Here is a 24,047-nt window from a genome sequence, read left to right as displayed (position 1 = left end):
AAATCCTGGAGTATGGCCAACGAAGTGGCAGGAGAACTAGTGTAAAGGATTTCATCAGAGTAACTTTTGCTCATAGTAAAGGTGAGTCATTAGTTATACTCCATTGGTGTCTAAGTGTTAAGTGACCTAGAGGCAGACCAGACATATGGAAAGGATGGACCCCCTGTGGAGAATTTATGAGAAGGCACGAATAAGTTTCACAGGTATGGGTGGAAATAAGTACCACTGAAGGAAGCATTCCCATCAACAAGGTCATGGCTCCAAGGTTAGTTATCTATGTGGCTACAGGAAACCAAAATGTTAAGTGACCTTTAAAAAAAAAAAAAAAAACTAGTTTGACCTAAAAAAAACACAAAAAGCAGTTGTTTTCTGCACAGTTCCTAGCATTATTGGGGAGGAGGGGAAGAGGAGAATAACTTATTGAATAATTCAAAGAATAATTAAATGTATGACAATCTTTCTCATTGCTTCCTAACATATTCTAAGGACCTGTGGCCTTTGCAACTGATGAATGCCTAGTACTGAAGGATTATTTTTTAAATTGCACTTTTTCTTTAATGTGTGGCTATCAATCCAATAAATGAATGTAGGATGACTATTGCTCCATCCTCCACCCCAACCCTGCAACCCCACCTCCAAATAATGTGGGCGGCACAGCAGTCACCTTGTCAAAGCAGATTCTCTTTAATTCTAGCACCCAAGGCTCTACAAGGGCATATACTTTACTTTATCAACTTTGTGGGGCTGTTGTACACATTTGGTATAGTGGCGATTGTGCAATACCACCACTTAGCATCTCAAAATTAGGGTGAGCATAGTCTTGAATTGTTTAAACACAATCCACGAAACTTAAAAAAAAAAAAAAAAAATCAGAAGCCATCCAGTTAAACAAAGAGTCAGTTAAGAGTTGTACAGTTTAATACTTCATGTAAATGGTCAGTCTCCAGTAAGGGCTACGAAAGTGATTTTGAGATCTACATCCTGGGGAGTTGTACCTGTGACAATATCTTGGGCAGGGATGTGACTGGCCAAAAGTGGGCTCTGCAAAAGCCCAGAAAACTAAAAAGTTTTACCACAGTTTCTGCAGCTTCCACATTTGCTTCTGTGTGTCAGTTAGAAGTGAACTGTGAGAATTAAATACTCATCTTTACATATACACAAGTTATGCTGTGAAAGCATATTGGCTTACAAACATATAAAAATACTTGTTAACTAGTTCGATAAGAAAATAATGTATAAAAGTATATAGCAAAAACATTAATCATCTCTGACCCTGGAAAGATCAATTCCTTTTTTTTTTATATTACATCAAAACAAAGACAACTAGTTTGTTTTCTTGAATCCCTTATCCAGAAATACTAGAAAAGAAAGACAGACACAAATAATTGTTTCACCCCTTCCCCCCTCAAATAAATGGCTGATAAAGATCCCTAAGAAACTGAAATGCTTACATCCAGAATAAGCCCAGGTATTTGGCCACTGAGGACACCACCATTATTATTAGCTATACAGCAACAACAATGGCAGAGTAGTAAGAGCCCTATTCTGGATACGGAGAAAAAAATACAGTAGATGATCAAGTGTTTCTAGCCACTGGAAACCAGAAAGTACTGTGATCCATGAGGTCCAAAACACCTTGTTTTTGTTAATTCATTTCAGTGGGTTTAAGGCTAACTGAAGTTGAAATCAAATTTTATTTTCTTGGGCAAAAAAGCTAATTCACATTTTCTCCCAAAACAAAACAAACAAAAACAAACAAAAAAAAGACAACGAAAACTCCCTAGGTTTTGATTTAGGATGACAATAGGCAATGTGATCTCAAAAGTTAAAAATTAATCATTTTTCATACAATGATTTCAATTCGGAAAACAACTGGAGACTCAAGGCCGATTCATCCCCAGTATGAGTGTAAGCCCTAAAAGAATTGTGGTGGATGTGTGTTTGTGTCTAGTTAAAAAAAAAAAAAAAAGTAATTGGATGGTCTTAGAGAAGCAGCCTTAGTGTTTTCTTTAAGTCTGTCCTGACATGAGCATAAAATCATCATCATCATCATTATCAATGTCATCTTCCAGGCCAGGATTTAGCCAGCTTCTTCGACTAAGGCTAACATGGTGGCCATTTCAAGGACATGCTTGCATAAGGCTAAAGAGGTACCCAACAGGATGTAAACTGGAGGGAAGAAAGGAGCAGACAAGGGCTTTTTCTGGCAGTTGGCAGCTAAGACTCATGGGATTCTTAAAAAATGACACAATGGCAGCCTTTCTTGTCTTTCTCTTTCCTTGCTGGTTCTGGGGATGGAGGACATTCTTGTTCTTGAAATTTCCTATAAGATAAAAGAAAAAGTATTGGATGCTTTTTGGTTTTGCTGTTGTTGTTTTTAAAACATGAGTGAAGACAGGAAAGAGAGCGAGACCTTTTATGGATTGGGCCCCCGGACATGCTTGAGATTGGCAAACCAAAGAAGCATTAAGCTCCAGAGAGAACTCAAGAAATCTAAGCACAACACTAGTTTAAGAGATTCTTTGAGAAATAACCAAATATCCTGTAGATATTCTACTACTGTAAAAATCATTTAGACCAACCCCACTGTGACATGGCTAGAACCAATATCCAGGTTTTCTGTAACCTCTATGTGAAGGTGATGGATCATGAAATGACAGTCAACTTAAAATGATTGATCTTCTAACAAAATGGTGAAAATTAACTTAGTAAAATTTATTATTTTTTTCTCCAAATACAAAAACTGACAGAGATGTCAGGTGTCTACAGGAACCAAAAGCTGAGTTACAAAGTCATTCTAAAACTTTTAATGCCTTATCTTCCCCATGGCTCACCCAACCCAATTCCTTCAAAATTATCAGAAATATATTTACAGATCCTCTCTTAATATGCTTCTTTAAAAGAGAAGTAAAATAGCAATAAGGAAAAAATACATTGTTAGCTATTACCATTTCCTGAAGCCCTGCAATCTTCACTAGCTTGATTCTAGTACTTTCTGGGATGGCACATATGGAACTTACATTTTATCTATTGGGTATATGGAGAGACCTGTCTCTTTATTCTCTGGACCATCTATAGACTCACTAAGTCAGACCTTGAGAGGAATCTAAAGCTTATCCTGCAGAATTATAAGAAATATTAAAAATGACGTTAAATTATGTCTCTCAGGAATATTTAATGCCCAGCAAAAGGATGCTAGATATAAACTTACTCTGACTTTCTTTTGATAAAATACAAAAGAAACTTCATCTCTTCAAATAAGAAACTACAAAAGAGCAATGTCAATCATATAATGAAGCCCTGTGAATGCACTGGACTTACCTGATAACCCGCACAAGTTCATGGAAAGCTTGGTCTACGTTCATTCTAATTTTTGCAGACGCTTCCATGTATGTCACCTTGAGTTGCCGTGCAAGTTGCTGTCCTTCTTCTTGTGTAACCTGAAATGAAGAATGACCTTGAGAGTGATATCTGAGGAAAAGTACACACTTTCAGTTTTGTTTTATTCCTGCCCCTAGGCTGTGGGGCTGTTAGGCACTAGTCAGAGCAGACAGCAATACAGGTTCATCTCACAACTGAAAACCCCCTTAGAATCCATTCCTAAGGAACAAATGACTTCTTTATCATTAAAAGAGGGAAAGCAAAATCTGGGGTGGGGAAGGGAGAGGGGCTGATGTTTTCACTGAAACTAAGAATGCCATATTACCAATGTACAATCACAGAATTTAGAGCTAGATTCAACCTTAGAAACCATGCAATCTAATCCAAAGCTTCTTAAACTGAGAGTCCCCATATGCAGTCAAGTACCTGAACGTGGGGTTTGTGAAATTATGATTATCTGTAAATGTTGATTTGTATACCTGCAAATCATACCTGTATATCTAGATGCCTGGGGTTGTGTAAAAATTTCTTGGGCAAAAAGGAGTCACAAGTGGAAAAAGGTTAAGAAGCCCTGATCTAATCTAATCCACTTGTTTCACACATAAGAAAAAGACTGGCTCAGATTATCAAGTGTAGCAGCACTGTTGTTAATGTTTGTTCATTAAAGTTTGAGTTGGGAACCAGGAAATCCATAGATAATTATAGGATCACAGATTAATGGCAGAGCCAAGATTTTAACTTAGTTCTCATAGGTTTTAAGCATGCCTTGTCTTAAAATGCAACTTAAAAAAAAAAAGAAAAAAATCCTGGTGTCAAAAACTAAACTCTAATATAACATGGAAAGAAGAACACATCAGCATAAAAGAGCTCCTCATTTTAATTTCACCCAACTTTTTGTTCCATCCCCAGGGCAAAGGGTTTTAAGCCTTCAACTACCATATTGTTTAGCTTTTGTGATTTTGTTTCATGTCTTTGTGCCTGTGTGAAAGATGGAGGAAAGGAAAAGAAAAGAATTCAAAGCTGACCTTTCCTATAGAAAAGAGGGAAAACATATGAATGCTTCTAATCCACAGTTCCAATCAACAAAGCTCCTATTAATTCATAGGGGCAAAAATTTATCACTAGCTGTTTCAATCATGCAATTAGGAGGGAACACACCAATGGAGCGTTCCCTTGGACACTCACTGATTTCTTGTGGTATTGATGAGGTTTGGATTTAGGGAACCCAAACGAAATTAGGGTTTCTGGTGATCAGGGAGTTAAATAAGGTCTAGTGGCAAGTTCAGGGTTCAGGGTAGGTTTGGCTCCCCTGCAACCCCTTGGGATTCGGGTAGGGGGTTTTGGGGACTCCCTTCTGGCAGCGCAGAGGTTCTCTGTAAAGGAATTTATAGACCCGAAAACCTAGACTGATACAAGAGGTTTATTATGGGGATTGGAAGCATAAAGTCTGGTTAGGGAAATAGGTGAGGGTAAAGAGAAGATGGCACTGGAAAGAGTATTCCAGTGGGCAGAAGCCCTTGGCATGCCAAGCATAGCATGGCATGGAATGTTTGGAACCTCTGCAAAGAGAGGATTTTAGTTCTGGCTCTTTTATAATAGCGGGGTTTGGCTACAAGCTGAAGGGAGCTCTTGGGTGGAGTCCTAAGTTGGCTCCTAGCTGGGTTTCAGCTTCCAGAGCTGGAATTTTAATTGAATTCAATTGAGTTTCAGGACTGAGTCAACCCCACCCAAATAACAAGAAAACTGTTTGTCTCTGGGGCAAAGTCCCTTACCAAGGCAGAACTGAAGGAGATTTTCTCCTTCAAAGATTTTCAGAATTGCGGAGGTCCCCTCTTCAGTATCCTCAAGAATATCACTGCTTAGTTATTCAGTTCTTAACAGATACAACTGAAGCCCTAGTGGATAATGGCAAGAACTTTTCTGTGCTGGCTAGTTTTATGGCACGGGTTTTTCCCTTTTATTCCTTGGTCATATCACATGTCCCAAAAATCTTAGGCAATTTTAAGCTTTATTAACTTAGTCCCAAGTCCTTTAACAAAATCATGAAAACTTCTATTGTAATCTTAATTATTTCTAATTATTTTACATGTACTTAGTTTTCGAAGTTTTTAAACTTTAATAAGACAGGGGTTCCCTATCTGCTTGCATTGCATATGTATAGGTTTTTGAATGACATTTTTTCAAACCTATTGATTAATAGATATTATTAGGAAATCTTGTGTGTCTATCTTAGTCACCTGATCTATTTTCATTAGAGTTCTCCTTGGGGAGTCACATCAAAACCTCATTCTTTAGACTTAGACTTAGAATTTAAAAAGCAAAGTTAGGGTTACAAATGCAATAGTTTTTTGTTTTTTAAATAAAATTCAAAAATTGACTAGAGTGATATAGCTGAATTTTTAATAAACAACACAATATTAAATAATTAGCCATTTAAAGGTTTGTTTATAAGCATCTAGCATTTATTCATCTTAAATTATTAAAGCTTAAAACTACACTGAGTCTTTTGTTACATTATATAAGGGATGGCTCCCTGGGAAAGAGAACAGAAAGAATATGCTAGGAATATAGTTAATGTGAAAATACAAGCTATTCAACAACAATGCCAGCATAAAAACAAAACAAAAACAAAACAATTTTGAAAGGCCTAAGAACTGTTATCAGTGTAATGACCACATTTTGAGAGGTCAAAGAACACTGTGGGAGACTAAAATGCCAAAGGAAACATAATTGTCAGTCAGGGCCAACATGTGGTCTCTGCTTGTATATTATAACCATTTGTTTCTCTTCTTTTTGATACAGAAAAGTATTCAAAGAAGAGACAACTAGGGTTGACTGTGCCACAAAGGAAAGAGTCACTGGGATATTTAAAAGAAAATACACATTAGAAAAATAAAGTTCTGAAGGAAAAACATCTAGAAAGTAAGATGCTGAATTTATTATATACATTTTTTCCCACAAAAGCATGCTGACTGTAGCAGATTTATATATTCACATATCTTTTTCTGGACTACTTTATGTGGAATTTTTTTATTACGTGAAAGACTTTATTTTTAATCATGAAACTAAAATCTCTACAAAAATAAAAAAAAAACATATAGATTAAAGATTCAAGAGGAACTTAAAAATTATCTAATTCAATCTTTTCCTTTTGTGAATGAGGAAACTGAAGACCAGAGAAGAAATTTGCTTAAAGTTACACAGCTGGCAAATGACAGAGTTAGATCTTGCTATTGGTCTTGAGTCAAAAAACCCAAATTCAAATTTTTGTTCTCATACTTAGGAGATATGTGATCCTGGGCAAGCCACCTACCCTTTCTAAGATTTGGTCTTCTTATCTATAAAACAGAACATTCATAGTTCCTCACATGGGTCTCAGGACTCTTTATCAGCAAAGAGATCTCGAAAGTTAGCTGTTATAATGGAACCTTTACAGTTAAAGATTTAAATCTACACATCTACACACATCTTGCTTTAATAGTTCCATGATTTGTGAGCATGGCATCTCCTTTCCACTGATGCAGAGTCTAACCCTTCCACAAGCTTCTTATTCTTATTCAGCATAATTCTTGTTTGTGTATTCCCATAAAAATTCAGTAGATTTTACATCTGCTCTCTCTCCTTTGCCTTACAGGATTGCATGCCCACCCTTTGTGCTCATACACAGCTTCAGTAACAACTTGTATGACACTTTCACGCATGAATTGTTGTTCTGTAGATTGTTTACACTGAACTGCTTCCTTCCATTGTCCTTTGGGCTATCTGTCAAGTTTAACTATGAACCTATAGTGCTGTATTACACTGAGAATGCTGACAACATAGACGAACAATGCCAGGCCATTTGGAATCACTGTGCGGTCTTTTCTTCCTCCTCCTCCTCCTCCTCCTTCATTCTGGGCCCCACTCATTCATAATGCATCTGGAGAGCTTGTCCAAGACTCACATATGGAAAGACTAATTTAATGGGCTGCCGTCCAAGAGAAGACCATCATCAGGGCACTATGCATTTTTTATTCACTTTGTTTTTCCAGTGTAAATGATTAAACCAATCTCTTTCCCATTACTGCAGATTTCATTGAAGGAAGCTTTGTGATGGTTCAGGGCTTGATGAAATAAATATTACATCTGCAAATAAGAGAATTTCGAGAACTGTGGCATCACTAGAAAATTTTCATGTGGAATTTAAACAGGATGCCTGAGAGGAAGCATGGTACAGTGGGGAAAAATAACTCTGGAGCTCCATGACTGTGGGCAAATCCCTTGACTTTCTTAGGTCTAGGACCTGGGACTGTTTTCCTTGTTGTTATAAAGAATGTCCTGATACTCTATTACAAAAGGTAAGATCGATACAGGCTGGTGAGGTCTTCTTGGTTCTCCTTTTTTTATTGTCTGGTCTGGGCAGTTCTTTGGAATCCCCTCCTGGGTAGTGGGGGCTTGCACACATTTTTATGTAAGTGCATTGGAAGACCTAGCCATGTTTTCTGACTTCATCTTCATCTCTTCAAAGGCTACACTGGACAGAGGAGCAGCAGAGTGTAATGGTAACACTAGTGAGAGAAGACCCACAGAAAGAGCATTGGCAGATTGTCTGGCATGTTCCTTTTGGCTTTTACCTATAAATGCTATTAGGATCCTCTAAGCTCACATTTATATTGTTTTCTAGGAACAACTCTGCTAAAGTACTAGTACCAGCACTAACTACTGTCCCCATTTTACAGAAAAAGAACTGAATCCTCAAAGAAGCCGTGATTTAAACAGGCTTTAGGAAAGCTCTGAAGTAGCAAGTGGTATTCAGGTCTCGCATTGCTTCATTTCATTTTTTTTTTTTTCCTTACTACACTCTGCTGCTTCCTCTGATGATTTCATGCCAAGTTTAGAATCTTTTTTTGCATTACTATCTCCTATGATAGTCTGGCAAAGACTTCGGACCTCTTCTCAGAATCATGTATTAATACATAAAAAATATTAATTACAAAGGAATCCCATTATATTGAAACAGAATTATCAAAAACATTTTTGAAATACTAAACACGTTCACAGACCCCAGGTTAAGAATCTTTGCTTTCTCCTCTTCATGAAATGCACCCAAGAGGGGAGATGGCTCAGTGTTTGGCTATACTAGGGAAAAAAAAAACTATGCCATTTCCTTTATTCTCCTCTCTCAAGCTAGGGAGCCTTTCCACCTTAAATGAATCTTCTGGTTACATCTCTACTAAGAAAGTCACATGGGTAATAATCATACTTCATATTTATTTACAAAATTTAATAGGATTTTCATTATTTATTGCTTAAATATGTAGTTCCATAAGCTACAGGCCTAAAAGAGATCAACACAGACCAAAAAAAAAAAAAAAAATCAGAAAATAACCATTTTTAATAAAACCCAAAAAAAGGCAGAAACTGTAATTAAATCAATAATGTTATAGTGGGTAGATAGAGCACTGGAATCCAAATCAGAGATTACTACCTCACTTTCAGAGGCCTCAGTAACCAGAGGAGTTGCAATCAAGACCACAGAGCAAGATGACAGAAAGAAGTGTAATTTCACATGCAATCAATTTTCCAATTATATGCTATAAATTAATGAAAGATTACAAATTTCCCACAAATCTGTTTTCTTATTTGACATTTTATATATATATGTATCTTTTATAACACCATCAACCTCAGTATTTTTAAAGTATGTGGTATAAAGTGAATTACTCATACCTGATTTTATCTTTACTCCAATTACATAACATGGGATAGTAATAATCATGAAACTTCTTACCTGTCTCTGATGGTCAAGATCTGCTTTATTGCCAACTAAAATCATCGGAAATTCATCACGGTCCTTTACTCTGAGAATCTGTCTTTGAAATTTATATATTTCCTCAAAGCTAAAACCAAAAATACAAATGAAATTGTTGAGTATCAGATCACAATATCATTCATAGTAATTCATAAATTCCATGTATGGAAATGATACTCAAAATTGTCCTTCATGCTTAAAAGAAAGAAATAGAAGTCAAAATATGATTCAAAAGAGAAGGTTTGGACCCATCTTTCTGGTCCAAAACTATAATATTTGTACACACCTTCCTTTATCAGTGACTGAAAAAACCAGCAAAAAGCCCTCTCCAGTCCTCATATATTGTTCTCTCATTGCTCCAAACTCTTCTTGACCTGCAGTGTCCAGAACTACATAGAAATAAAATGGAGATATAGTTGTAAATGCACTCTTTTAAGGATGCCTTTTCCCCAGCCCTTCCAAAGACTTCCTAATTAAAAAAGTATTACAACTAGCAGAACTCCCCCAAATTAAAAGTATCTTCAGCAGTGGTATGCTGCTTAAGTATTGAACAACCAGCTTTCCAAAAACACACAGCACGTTTTTAGATTTAATCTGCATTAGTATCATTTTGTCTGTCACATACATCTAGACAATCAACAAAACAGTAAATCAAGACAAAAGAATAAGGAAAGTGATATAAGGAACTTAAGGTTATCTGTTTATATTTCTACATAGCAAGGATAATATGTATTAAAACTTTCTCATTTTTATAGCAGTTAGAAGGAATATATATAGACAGAGGGCACAGGTATGAGTTGAATATGAAGGAATAATATCTTTTTAAAATGATGGAATTAAGTGGTGAGAGGAATACACTGGGAGAATGGGAAAGAGAAAAGGGAATGGTGCAAATTATCTGCCATAAAAAGAGAGGCAAGAAAAAGCTCTTAAAGTAGAGGGAAAGAGGGGGAAGAGAAGGTAAGTGAGCCTTAAAGAGGAAATAACATACATACTCAATAAGGGTATAGAAATCTTTATTACCCTGCAGGAAAACATGAAGGAAATGGGAGAAGAGAGGGTATGCTAGGGGAAGGAGTGGTCACTACCAAAATACTTTTGAGGAGGGACTATATGACCGGAAAGAGAGAATAAATGGTGGGAAATACAGTTAGCAACAGTAATTGTAAAAAGTTTTTCATTTCTCAAACATAGAAGAAAATGAGACAAACATAAAAAAACAAAAAATACCTACATTCTTATTGATAAATGATCAAAAAATATATGACCTGTGCCCAAAGAACTGTAAATTCATGCACTTCCTTTGATCTAACAATGTCACTATTAAGCATGGATACCAAAAGAGATTGAGGGGCTGGGGAAGAATGACCTATATGTACAAAAAATGTTCACAGTAACTCTTTTCTCAGGGCAAAAACAAAAACAAAAACCCCCACAATTTTCAAAACAAATGAAAAAAAATTTTTTTTGCTTTGAATCCAACTGGGGGAAAAATATTAAATAAATGAAACAGCAAAATGGCTCTAGCACACACCTGATCTTCAGGCAAAGACCTGGAAAAAAATGCTATCAATGAGAATTTTAGAATCCCATTCTTTCTTAATATTCTGGTCTCAAAAGACCAAGACAAATAAATATGTGCTAATGCTATATGCAGTTACAGAAATGTGAAACATATTGTCAGCTTCCTGCTGAATACTTAGTATCAATTTCCATGAAGAAAAAAATGAACAGGTAGAGCAGCTGAAGTTAAGTAAATCTGAAATCATACTTTAATGGAATAAATGGATACTAGCAAATTCCCTAGAGAATTGTGAATTGCATGGAACTTCTAATATAGATTCTCTATTAAGGCCTCTTCTGGTCCCTCTTTGCATCATCAGTATAGAGCAACCTCTGGTAGGAGAGCTTTCAGGAGAGGTCCAGGGACAGACCTGATATATTATCTGCGTTTGAGGATACTGTGGTGGTGTGTTTTCTGTTGGTTGGTTTGTTTGGGTTTGTTTTTGTTTTGTTTTGGGGGGTAGGGGGAGGTGTTTCAGCTTTTGTTTGGTTGGATTTTGTAGTTGTTGTTGTTGATCATCATCATCATCTGACTGAGGGTGTGGAGGGGTTAGAATCTGTTCGGTAGAAGGAATAGCAATAATGATGAAATCCAGACTTCCTGAACTTTGGACAAAACCAAAAATTACAAGTGAATAAAGGAACATAGTTCAGGTTTTCTGAACAATTTCAATTAAGAACATAGTAATAGAAATAGGAAAACAATGAATGGAGGTTTATAATGTGCTTTCTTCCCAACTCCAGATTAAGTGGTTCAGCATTTTACAGATGAAAAGATGGAGGCCAAAAGAAGAGACCACATATTCAAGGTCATCAAGCTGATAAAATAATGTCGTTATTCAATCAGCACTTATTAAATTCAGATTTATTAAATTAAATCCCAGCCTCAAGGAGCTCACTATCTAAAGAAGAAGGCAAGGTGTCAAGATGTCACCACAAGTCTCTTATCTTTTTTTCTCTCTCTTCTATCTCTTTTTCACTAAACCAGGACATGTCTCTATTTAAATAGGTCCAACAAAGCTTAGTAAGTCACAAAAGTACTGGTCCAGTATATCCTGAGAATAGGTAAGTCTAATCCACTATAATATATAAAATGAATATTCTTGTCATATAGAGCTCATTTCATCTTTTAAGGTTGAGTTTAAAGTTATAATTATGCATTCCACTGCCCATGGGGGAAAAACCGTCCTTTAATGACAGAGTTTTCTAGAATCTTGAATCAGTAGTACAATTAAGTTATGTCTGAGGACTATATTACATTTCAGACAGTGCTCATGATGTTGAAGCTGGTTAAGACTGGGGAGGGAGTAGCAGAACAGGTAGGGATAGAGAATGGTGGCTATTTTACATTATGCGGTTGTCATGTATGTGAAGTAGCCTTGTTTTCCTTGTCCTATTAAAGACATATTTCAGTTTAACTTATTAACAATTAAAATGGTCTAAAGAAGAAATATATTCATTGCCTTGAGAGATACTTAGTTCCCCTGTTCAAGCATAAATTAGATAGATGAGGAGGTAGAACACCACAAGGTAGATAGTAATATTCATGATCTTAGTAGAGTTGCATCTCTGAGGTCCTTTCCCCTCTGTAACTGATTCCTTAATCTGACTATGACAATTCAGTATTTCAAGAATAACATGGGGCAGCTAGGTGGTACAGTGGATAGAATAAATTCAAATCTGGTCTCAGATACTTAACACATCCTAGCTGTGTGACCCTGGGCAAGGGGGAAGAAAAAAAAAAAAAGAATACCACAAAAATGGATCACAATCCTTCTATGTTTTAATAAATGGTCTGCATGCCATGGTGGCTGAGTCTCTGAATTTAGACACCTAGTCTGCTGCCAAGGTCTTTCAAGCCTTTCTAGTTTGGCAGATCATCCTAGAGTTTAGAGTGAGTAAGAGACAGAGAGAAACAGAGAAAGAGAGAGGCTGTAGTAGCGAGAAGCTTTTATATGTTTTAAAGAAATGAAAATTGAATAAAATTACTTACTATCAAGCCGTGCTGCTCTATCATCTATCACACACTGTTTAGTATATGAATCTTCAATTGTTGGATCATAATCTGTGACAAAATAGGACTGCAAAAAAAAAAATCGTTTTAGAATTTGTTATATATATATATATATATATATACCACATTACAATTTTATCAGCCTCTGTCCAACATCCCAGTGTCAAAAATTCCATCTGTTTTCTATTCCTATGAAAAGATTTTTCTATTTTTTCTTTTTGGGAGAACGATCATCACCTTGTTCAATTTGCAAAGCAACAAGTCTACCCAAGCTGTGTGCCCATTCTATGTACACACACATCCTGTCCGAAAAATCTCTCAAGATAAATTCAAAACCTAAATCATCACTCTTCTCCCTCAAATCTGCTCTCCCTTCCCCATTATTGTTCAAAGCTCTCTTCCACTTTCTCCCAGTCAACAATTTGAACTTCTTTTCATCACACTTTATGTCTATCCATCCTGACTCTCCCGTGGACTGTTATCTATTTATTTTCCCCCTTCCAGTCTTTCTCCTCACCCATTCATCCTCCACATAGGTGCCAGATTCATATTTCTAAAACGTATCTGATCACTTCATTCTTCCTTTTCAGAGATTCCCAATGACCAGTAGGATAAAAGACAAACTCTTCAGCCTAACTTTTAAGGTCCCCCACAATCTAACTTCAACCCTCTTTTCCCACCTTTTATTTTTATTTTTTCCTGCAACTTTGGGAGAAGTTAGTATATCAAAGAGCAAACTCATAGAGAAGAGATGAAAACCACAAGTGAAACGATGGTGTTGGTAAAGATAAGGGCAACAAATAGCAATGTATGAGCCTGGAGCATATAGGGAAAGAACTCTAAACTGAGGTAAAGTGTAAACTTTGCCCCAAGGGACAACTTATGAAGATTGAGTATCATTAAATGGTGTATTACTGTAATCAAATCAAATGCTAATTTGTCATGCTCAATAACATTCACACAATTTCATCAAAACTGATAAGTACTTTATGTAAATGACATCTTTCTCCTCTTGCTCTGTTAGTTCTTTGACGGTAGATAAAAACTAATGTGGGTAACTTTTCATGATCCCCAAAATACATGAGTTAAGACAAATTAAGTTCCCCCACAGCTGGAAAGCACTGGGAGAGAAGAAGCAGATTAGTCATTCCTGGGGGAAGCAGGTGGCTAGATTTTCCTGAGAACAGAAGCAGCACAGGACTTGGGGCCTTACAAGAATTTTGTCTCCATCTTCATGGCTATGTCCCTTAACTTTCCAGGAAAAAAATGGAGATCCTATTCACCAGAGTTATGAGAGTCAAGTAAAGATGCAAACAGTATGCTTTGTAAATATGATCTAGAGCAAAACTTCCTTTTTAGAACACTCAGGTTCCTCATCAGTAAAATGAGTGAGTCAAATATCTAGATGATCTCTAAGGTCCTTTCTGAACTCTGAATCTTTTGAACAGGCTAAGACATAAATCCAAGTGATCAAGGATAGTCAGGAATAGAGTCTAGTCTTTATTGTCTCCTTCACAGTCTGTCTCCTTTATAATCCGTGTCTGTCACAGTCTGACCCAGTCTTGATCTTAGTGTAGGAGGCAGGAGAGCCACCAGGAGGATGGTCAAAGACAGAATGTCTCATTTCCAGTCCTCTCAGCCCTTAAATACCTAGGTTTGATTACATCATTACAGCACACTATCTATGTGTGTGAACTAGAGAACCATTATCTCACCATGGTAAGAATTATATGTATACTAAAGAACTATCAATTCTACTGAGTTCACACCTTGTTGTAAATATCCTTGTTTCAAGTATACTTCTCCAGAGTTCCAGCCCTCTACAATCAAGCCATATTTCAAAAAGTTCAAATCACTAATAATTAGAGAAGGGCAAAATAATGTAACTCTTATGTTCCCCCTCATACCTAGGAGATCAGCAAAGCAAACAAAAAAAGTAATGGAGGGGCTGGAGGAAAACAGGCACACTGATATACTGTTCATAGAGCTGTGAAATTGGTACCTGAATGTACCTGCTATAATACAATGGTATGTACATACCCTGAGATACACTCAAACATATTGCGCCCTCTGACATACCTCATCCAAGTAGGAAGATAGGAGTTTTCTAAGGCTATCCCAGTTAGGCAGGTGCTACCACAGGCTAGAAAGATGTCAGAGATGTGGGTTTGACACTAATATTTTGTCTGCAATCCGAGCACCGACTTAGTTAACTTTAGGTTAGCTTACCCATCACAACTTAGAAACGATGTGGCACAGTGGGCTGAGCAATGGGCCTGGAGTGAGGAAGGATGTGTCTGGACTCAGACACACTAGCTGTGTGACCCTGGTCAAGTCACTTAACCTATTTGCTTTAATCCATTCAGTATCTTTGCCAAGAAAACTCCAGACAGTATTAGGTAGGCCATGGCTCACAGGGTCACGGAGAGTCAGACACAGCTGATCAACAAAAGCTGATCATAAGAAAGTTAACTACCAAGTGGTGATTTTTTTTTCTTCCTTGAAGCTATGAGCAGTCTCTAAAGTGTGTGTACAGATATATATAAAATTAATGATCTGGTACCCGATTAAATAAGTAACAAACTCAAAACTGTGTTCCATCTGTCATGTCTTATTACCCCCATTTTCCAAGTGAGAATAATTAGGTCCCCAGAAGTTAGAGGCAACCACGAGCACACCGGATTTCTGGTCCCAGTTTGGCCTCTTGCTGGTACTATGATGAGCGGAAGTTCCTCAAAATTTTGCCAGGAAAAAGTTTTCCCCAAAGGCTAAATGAGTAGTTGCGCACAGTATAAAAAGGCCACAGGGCCATGCAGAGCCCAGAGAGGCTGTGGCTGGTGCTGCTCCCCAAGAGCAGGGAAAGGAGGAAAACAACCGCTTCCTGCTCTCCGGGACAGGGCAGCGCTCTGACAGCCAGTGCCCTTTGCTGTCTACTTCATACACAGAAAGGGAAATTGAAAACTGAGAGGCCCTGTTTAGAACGGTTGGGCCTGCTTCTAACCCCAGCTCCACTGCTTTTCCCAGATCCTCCTGCTCTCCAGATCTCAATTTCTTCATCCTTATTTGAGCCCCGAGGTGCTCAGATCCTAAGGCTTAGGGATGAGCTTAGGGTTAAGGCCAGAGGGGTCACTGGGGCTGAGAAGATTTCCCTTTAGTGAATCTGCCCCAGGAAGCTTCCTGGCCCTCTGTTCAGACGTCTGTAAAAGCCAAAATGTGGTGATCTTTTTCTTCTTTAAAATATATAGGATGAAGGTTCTCTCTGGGTGAAGGTGTAGGTTTCTCAGGGAAGGTTTTCTTGGAGGCAGTCTTAGTTGCAGTTCAGATCAATAATTACCCCAATGCAGCCAGTTGGTAAAAATACAAACGTTTTTTTTCTCCTTTCAGCCCTCCCGAGTCAGGAGTTGACCAGAGACATCCCTTCGGAGCCCTGCCAGCCCAGAACAGTGCTGCCAAGGGGAAGAAGTTGGGAGTCAGTGCTTTGGCATTCCTGGGCATTCAGAAGAGCCTCTGAGTAGCTTCTCTGGCCCAGAGGGAGGGCAGGTGTAGTATCCAAGCACGGCCACAAGATGGCAAAATGACCGCATCCTCCTGCGGTCTAGCAGAGATTTGGGTGGAATTAAGGAGGTAAAGATTTCGGAAAGGCCTTCTCTCAGAAGTCATGTAGCCACTTGAGGTGGGCCAGACTCTAGTGAAGGGGAGAGCCAGCCCTTCCAACCTCTTTCCCCTTTACTAAGTGAAGAGAAGTGGCAATGTGTGTATCTGTGTGTGTGTATTGGGACACACACACACACACACACACACACACTATATTGCAATATAATTGATTTTCCTCATTCTCTCATACTCTTATTTCATTTATTTTCTTCACACTCTCATATATTTTATTTCATTTGTTTATTTTACTTCATACTCTTCATACATCTGATTTAAAAACATGATTTTTGAGGAGGATTCATAGGCTTCAATAAGGTGCAAAAAAGGCGGGATCCGCTGGCTGAATTCCACTTTCTGAACTCGATTACAAATTTTAAAGGAAAAACCTCACTGGGAAGAACTTTGGTACACGACAGTGAAAAACCAAAAGAAAACCAAAAAAGGGAAGGCCCATGATTTTTCTTCAACCCTGAATCCTGTCACCTACCCCAACAACTCACTTTCAGGCCAGATAGATTAAGTCAACACCTAGAATCATTTCTTAGTCTAACAAAATGTTTCCCAGGCCTCCTTTTAATTTAAATCAAATCTGACCATCTAGAAAATGTACTTTTGACTACATAACTAAGCACAGAAATCCCAATAATGGTATTTAACAACTTCTGCCATCAAAATGATTTACTAATTCAATCTTACTAATAAATCTGTAGAAATTATCCCTGAGAAATGAGTATGAACCACAACACAGCATTTCCACTCCCTCTGGTTTTGTCTGCTTTCATTTTTTACTTAACCCTTATTTCTAAGTCTGATTTTTCTTGTGCAGCAAAATAACTGTATGGATATATATACATATATTGCATTTAACATATACTTTAACATTTAGCATGTATGGGTCTACCTGCCATCTAGGGGAGAGGGTAGGGGGAAGGAGGGGAAAAGTTGGAACAGAAGGTTTTGCAACGGTCAATGCTGAAAAATTACCCATGCATATATCTTGTAAATAAAAAGCTATAATCATAAAAATAAAAATAAAAATTATCCCTGAGCTGCTATCAAAATAGAGAGGAAAGGGACCTTCAAGATTACTCCAATAGGTAGGGAAACTAAGTCCTCTAGGGCATATATTAGAATAAAGAATCTTCCATCTCCAGAAAGAAGTTTCCAATCCAACATCTTTCTGAGAGTGTTAGCAGAACCCATTACCCATTTCATTGCTAAATTCCAATCAGACAACAAATACATACCAAGAGGAACCAAAAAAATTGCCGGGCAGATGCTCTAGTCATTCATCACCATTCAGAGAAGCACAGGTGAACAAGAGCATTAAGGAGATTCAGAATGACTGAGATGGGGCCAAATAAAGTGGTAAGGGGTGCTTGGTAGGGTTGGGTTACATCTCAACCATCTGTGGCTGTGACTTGAGACAAATCACTTAACTTCTCAGTGTCTCTATGTTTTCTCAGTTCTCTAAGACTCAAAGGTACTGAAGAGGAGCCAATCTAAGTTCCCTGTAGCAATGAAATCATAGATCCAGCAGTCAATCAACAAACAAACTGACAGGAGCACCGATCAACTCAGCAGATTCAGATGGCACATAGACAACTAGGAATGTCTTATAAGTGCTTCCAATCTCCGTCTAACGTGGATTATTTTTTTAAAAGTCTGAGGCAGACAAATGGTTAACTAAAAATGTCAGTTATTTCTTTGCTCTTAAAAAGGCTGTTTTTAATCTGCTCATAAGAGTTCAGTCCATAGACAGGAACCAGTGTAGGGCCACAGCAATAAAGGTATGCAAACCTGTCCAAATTCTCATTAAGCTGGGGAACTTGTAGACTTCTACAAGACTATTCCACAAGGTCAATAGATCACCATTTGCAGCACCGTTATATATCACATCATAGAGTATCAGTCATTCAGGAGACCTACGAAGGCATCCCAAAAGCAGTGGTCATCCAACTTCCACTGAGAGAACTACAGAAATAAGGAAAGTCATCATAACAATAACAAAGTGATCATTTAAATTGATAATTTGAAGTTTTCCAAACCTAAGGAGTCTCATTTTACCCTTGCAATGACTCTAAAAAGGCTGGTACCAGGACTCAACCTTTGTAACTACCTTAAGAGGTTGTCCACTGTATTCTTGGAAAGCATAAAATTGTAGGGAAATTTTCTGTGCCTTACGCTTATTAAATTTGGCTCCTAATAACTTTCATCTATTGTTCTTAAATCTCTGACCCTCGAGGCCAAGCAGAATCCATTTAATTTCTCTTGATGTAACAGAGAATTCAATTACTTAAGCAACCACATCTTTCTCAAAACAAACAGTGCTTTCTGCTGATCCTCAAGAGAATAATGCCTCCAGTCCCCTTCCCCAACCCAATCACCTCCTGTATGTATCTGTCAATATATACTTTCTGAAATAAATGTAGTCCCTGAAAATCAGGAACCAGACCAGCATTCAGAACCAGTCTGATTTGAATTCTGTCCTTGCCAGATGTTCACCATGAGACTGGGCCCATCCCAATGCCTCCAAACAATCCAGAAGATGAAAAACTGCACAGCAAATGACCTGCACCAAGAAGAGAAGAGGACTTTTCTTCCCCAGGAGTTCTCTACTCCAATGAGATCCTAAGTCCAGTTCAAATAAAAATAAGAGTACCTAGATTTGGACAGTGTTCTTTCCACACAGACTATGATCAGGCTAGCCTGGATAATTTCCTATTCTCTAGTGCCTGTTTCCATTCATCTGAACTAAACTGCCTCAAATCAATGACTAAAACAAAATGCAATATCTTCACCTCCAAGTGACTCTTGCTTCTCAGCTTCCTAATTTCAGTTATCCAATTCTCCCTGTCACCTTGAAACCTAATTCATATGACTTCTTATTCCCCAAACTCAGGGCAACTTGCTAGCAACATAGCCCTGGACAAGTCAAATCACTTTATAGTCCACTTGAGTATCAATTTAATCATCTATAAAATGGGAATAAAAATCTTATTTACAAGGCTAGGATCTCTAAGAGTTGAGACTCTCTTGCTTGTCTTTATATTCGTCTCACAGCATCACAAATAGCATAATAATAAAACCTACGACTGTATTTTACTTTTATACTGGCTATGTGATTTTGGATAAATCCCAAGTCTCCTTTCTTCATTTGTAAAAAGAGTAGTGGAGGAGAGATAGAAGAGGAGATAAATGAAATGATTCCCCCTTCTAACTCTTATCTTCTATGATTCTAGGAAATACTTAAATTCAGAGTATGCTAGAAGACTATCCACTCCCCCCACTCCCCACCCCCAGAAATCATCACGACAAATTCCTCTCCTGGCAGCTGTGCAGGAACTAGAGTTAGAATCTCCCTTATGTCACTTTTGAAAAGCAGCTGTCAGGTCAAAGAGACCCTTTGTTCCCTACAATTTCATATCAAATGTTTGCTAGTCAAACCAAGATTCTTGAGGTTCCACATTCTAATAGATTTGTGGAGTTCCTTGAGCTATGCCTTTGGAGAATTTTTTTTTGTCATATACAAAAAATAATGAAAGGCAAGGACTAAAAGACTTTCCTTCTTTTTGAATTAATCTCTCCTTCTGCTCTAACAAAGGGATGCAGGCAGCTGAACTACATTTGGGACACATCTGAAGACAACTTGTGTCTTATGAATCCTGCACAATTTAAGCTAGACTGACTGATGCACCTGAGGTACTATATTTGAAACCATTTTAGTATGCTGACATCTAGGTGTCCCAAAAATCTTAATGCAGTTTTAATAAGTTTAAACTATCCTAAGACTTCTGGGACAAGAAATGCTTTTCACAAATATAAAATTTGAATTCAAAGAGACCTCAATAACCACCTAGTCCAACCCATAAAAACCTAATTTTATACATTTATTAAGAACAGTCACTTATTAAGTACTGACTAGGAACAAATCCAATCAATAAAAGCAAAATATTAACACAGGAACCTTTCAACCTATTCAATTTACAAATTTACTAAGGTTTCAAAAGTCTGTGATCTTGCTAGAGCTAGCCACCTATTCCCCCATTAAAAAAAAAAAAAAAAAAACTCCTGAATTAACAGTAGTCACTCTCCCAAGCATCTAAAGTATCAATGACACTGAAGTATATAGTACTAGTGGTATGAAGCTAGTTTGAGGAGCCTTGGGGCCAGGACCAGTTGAATAAGATCTTACCTATTTCCCTACTGAGGAAGATTAACTCATCTCATAGCCTGGGCCCCAGGGGCAATAGTATTATAAGACATTAATATTGCAGTAGAAAATGATTAAGTACTTACTATATTTTAACTAAAGAAATCAGAGATATAGTCCAACCCTGTCATTTTATAGTTAAACAAGCAACTAAGTACACCCCTAGAAGTGAAATGATTTGTCCAAAGTCACTTACATAGTCTATTAAGATCCCAATGATTAATAATTATACAACAATCATTAATGGAGAAGAGTATTATGCTATGTTGAGGCCTAAGGAAATATTCCAACTTCGAGGAGTGGGAGAGAAATTACATAAATTTTCATGAAATAGGTGGCATCTGAGCAAGGTCTTTAAAAAGGGTGATTATTGCCAAGCTAAAGATCATTAATTCTCCAATGCATTCTAATCTATTTGTGCAGGGGGGAAAAAAGGAGCAACAGAAAAATTCTTTTTAATTCAAATTTCCAAAACTTGATTCAAACCACAAGAAGAAAAACTGGTTTTTATTCTTTTCCCAGGTCCTGTCATCCTCCTTCCACCCCACCACCGTACAAAGATTAAAGAAATAAAGCAAGGGTTAAACAGCAACAAAGAAGATAAACAATCATCCCACAGCTGTATAACTGAGTATCAATCAAAAAATATTGATCAACGTTCATTTTTCTTAGTTTCTGAATAGCTAAATTATTAACAATACCCTAAATGTTTTCATCCACCTATAAAACAGATATTATGAGCTGCATAAATGAAATCTGGGCAACTTGGAAACTAGTGAATATTTATACTTCTCAATTTTCAATTAAAGTATGACTCATTTTTATCCTATTTTTATAAGTTTAAAATCTGTCATATTAAACATCTAGAGCAAATGTGCTTCAGCAATTGAATGCATGTAATTCTTCAATACAAATGAATCATTTTCCTTCACAAACTAAAAACTGCCCTATCTAAAATGAATACAAGAAGTTAAGACTATAATAACAGACTGATAACATTTCATCTCTGAAGAGAAACTAAATGGCTTAGATCATAACATTAAATAATAAAGGCAATAAGAGATATGGAATCAAGAGCCAAGAAATAGCCTCTGCTTTAGCAAATTATACTAGTTCAGTAGTCTCAAAGTTAAAGTATATATTCAACTTACATATCTATTTTTAAGTTTTATAACAAGTACCAACCAATTGTTTTTCTTTACCAAAACTTAATCCATTTCTTTGAACAAATAGGCAATATACAACAGAAGCGATATGTGTCCAGTTTTGCTGATGACTATATTCCTATGAGAATCATAATGCTTTCTCTCCAATTAATAAATTGATTTTTTTTTTTTGAGATATAGAAAAGCAAGTATCTAAAGAAATGCCAGGAAGGGATTATCACATAGAAAACACTACCTAGGAAGTTAGCTCCCTTTATGGAGCCTGTTTATTTTCCCCACAGTGGAGCCCAAATGCTCAGAAACACGCTCAGGAGACCTGGGAGATTTGGATTTGCTTCCTCTTCCCCTTCCCCCTCCCCCCCAGCATTTTGAAAAATACTCACTACATGCTATATTTGGCACAGAAGGCAGAAAAGATCTCCACTTCTGTCTGGTATCTTTACAAAGTCTGATTGTGCACTGATTGCTCTGGCTAACATGTGAATGGAACCAGCACTGCTGGCTATAAGATGAAGAGAAGGGTTATGTTTAGACCTTCAGAGGTAAAGCAACAAAACTGCAAGAAACAGGAAGAGGTAGCAGTATAGCAACAGTTACTTATTCCCATATTGGTTTCAAAGGTGGCCAGGATGCCAAGAGCTAATACTTTCAGTCAGTTAAGTTAAAGAATAAATATCTTCCTATTTACAATAGATTCCATCTTTATATTCTGTCAAAGGAAAACTTTTATAATGTCTAAAAGTACTCATTTGAAACAGAGATATAAATAATAACCTCATAAGAACATCTTAGAAGAACTCTTTGATTGGCCATAATTGATATCCGTACATTCCAAGAAGAAAAGGGTAAAATAAAAATACAATCTAGATATTCTGGGCTGAAGCCAAACCCTGGCCAGTGCTCTAATACTTTAGGTTCAATAATGGATCAAAATGAGACACCTGTATGTCTTTCAGAAGATAAAAGATTTACTTAGTCATAGCAGATGTCTATTCAAGAAGAAAAAGGCACTGAGAACCTCAGCTGAATGAAGCTCCTAGGTAACCTTCAGAGAGTCCCTCCAGGTCCTTGTGGATGCTTTGGGCTCAGGCCATGAGTTGATATCAATAGTCGAGCTCATGGTACTACTCAAAGCCAACCAAATCTTGAAGAAATGTCTCAACATCTCTTAAAGAAAAATTAGTTTAACATGCATTAGGGAAAAAATTATGATACTGCTCCCACCACACCAAGATTATAATCTATCTTAAAATGAAAGAAAAAAAATCAGCTTCCAGGATTATGTCTTAAAGTCCAAGTTAAGGTCTCAAAAACCCATAGTTCTGAATAACACCTCAAAAGATTTCTGATTAAATTTAATTGGGGGGAGTGCTCTTTTCACTGTTGCAGAGAACCTAACAGAGACTAACAGTCTGATGAGTAAAACATTATCCTGTAGAAAAATTAATGATACATTTTCTTAAACTTGACTGTTGTCATTCCGGGCTTTTTCAGTTGTGTCCAACTCTGTGACCTCCATTTAGGGTTTTCTTTGCAAAGATTCTATAGGGGTTTGCCATTTTCTTCTCCTGCTCTTTACAAATGAAAAACTGAAACAAATAGGATTTATTGACATGTCCAGGGTCACACAGCTATTGTGTGAGATTTGGAATCTGGAAAAATGAGTCTTCCTGACTGCAACTCTCCTTTACCACCTGCACCATCGAACTGCCCCATCAAATTTGGCTAGGCTGACCCAAAGGAAACAAATGCAGATGGCTGTCAAGTTTCTAAGGCTGGTAAGAACTGGTAAAGCCTGCACTAAAAACTGGCACAGACCTTGAGGACCCAGAATTAGCTCCAATACAAGATGAAGCATCAAAGGGGCTTTTATTGTGTAATCAATGATATTCATAATGATAGAGGTGCTCCAAAACCCAAGCAGAGATTTACTACAATAGTATGCATTTACCAAAAAAAAAAAGTAAAACATGATAGAAAGTTTTAACACTTCAAACAAGGTGGGTCTTAGGGATTCAATTACTAGAAGAATTAATTTACCAGAACACAACTCCAAAGCAAGTGTCATAAATCTCAGTTATCATAGTTGATTCTTCTTGTTAAAGGGGTGACATTATTTGCCCATCTCCATCTAATAAGCATCTTATGGTTTTCTACTTAAAAAAAAAGGGGGGGGATGGGGGGAGGAGGGAAGATGAAGAAACCAAAAAAGCCCACATACTGCATGTGAAAGATTATAACTATTATGTGTAATACAACTACACT

General features: G+C 37.2%; 1 protein-coding gene across 1 annotated transcript in view; it reads right to left on the bottom strand.

Annotated features, from left to right (window-relative positions):
• Nucleotides 1-660: 660 nt before the first annotated feature.
• RRAS2 (RAS related 2) overlaps nucleotides 661-24,047 on the bottom strand; it is a 75,430-nt gene continuing 52,043 nt past the window's right edge. The window contains exons 2-6 of the mRNA XM_051963969.1: nucleotides 12,729-12,816; nucleotides 9,459-9,561; nucleotides 9,152-9,260; nucleotides 3,322-3,440; nucleotides 661-2,323 (exon numbers count right to left, since the gene is read on the bottom strand). Of these exons, the coding sequence (XP_051819929.1) occupies nucleotides 2,236-2,323; nucleotides 3,322-3,440; nucleotides 9,152-9,260; nucleotides 9,459-9,561; nucleotides 12,729-12,816 (507 nt within the window). The 3' untranslated portion in view covers nucleotides 661-2,235. The remainder of the gene's footprint in view (nucleotides 2,324-3,321; nucleotides 3,441-9,151; nucleotides 9,261-9,458; nucleotides 9,562-12,728; nucleotides 12,817-24,047) is intronic.

Source organism: Antechinus flavipes, chromosome 6 (assembly GCF_016432865.1).
Source record: "Antechinus flavipes isolate AdamAnt ecotype Samford, QLD, Australia chromosome 6, AdamAnt_v2, whole genome shotgun sequence".
NCBI classification, from domain to species: domain Eukaryota; kingdom Metazoa; phylum Chordata; class Mammalia; order Dasyuromorphia; family Dasyuridae; genus Antechinus; species Antechinus flavipes.
The sequence above is the reverse complement of the archived record's forward strand: the minus strand, read 5'-3'. Positions and strand labels throughout refer to the sequence as shown.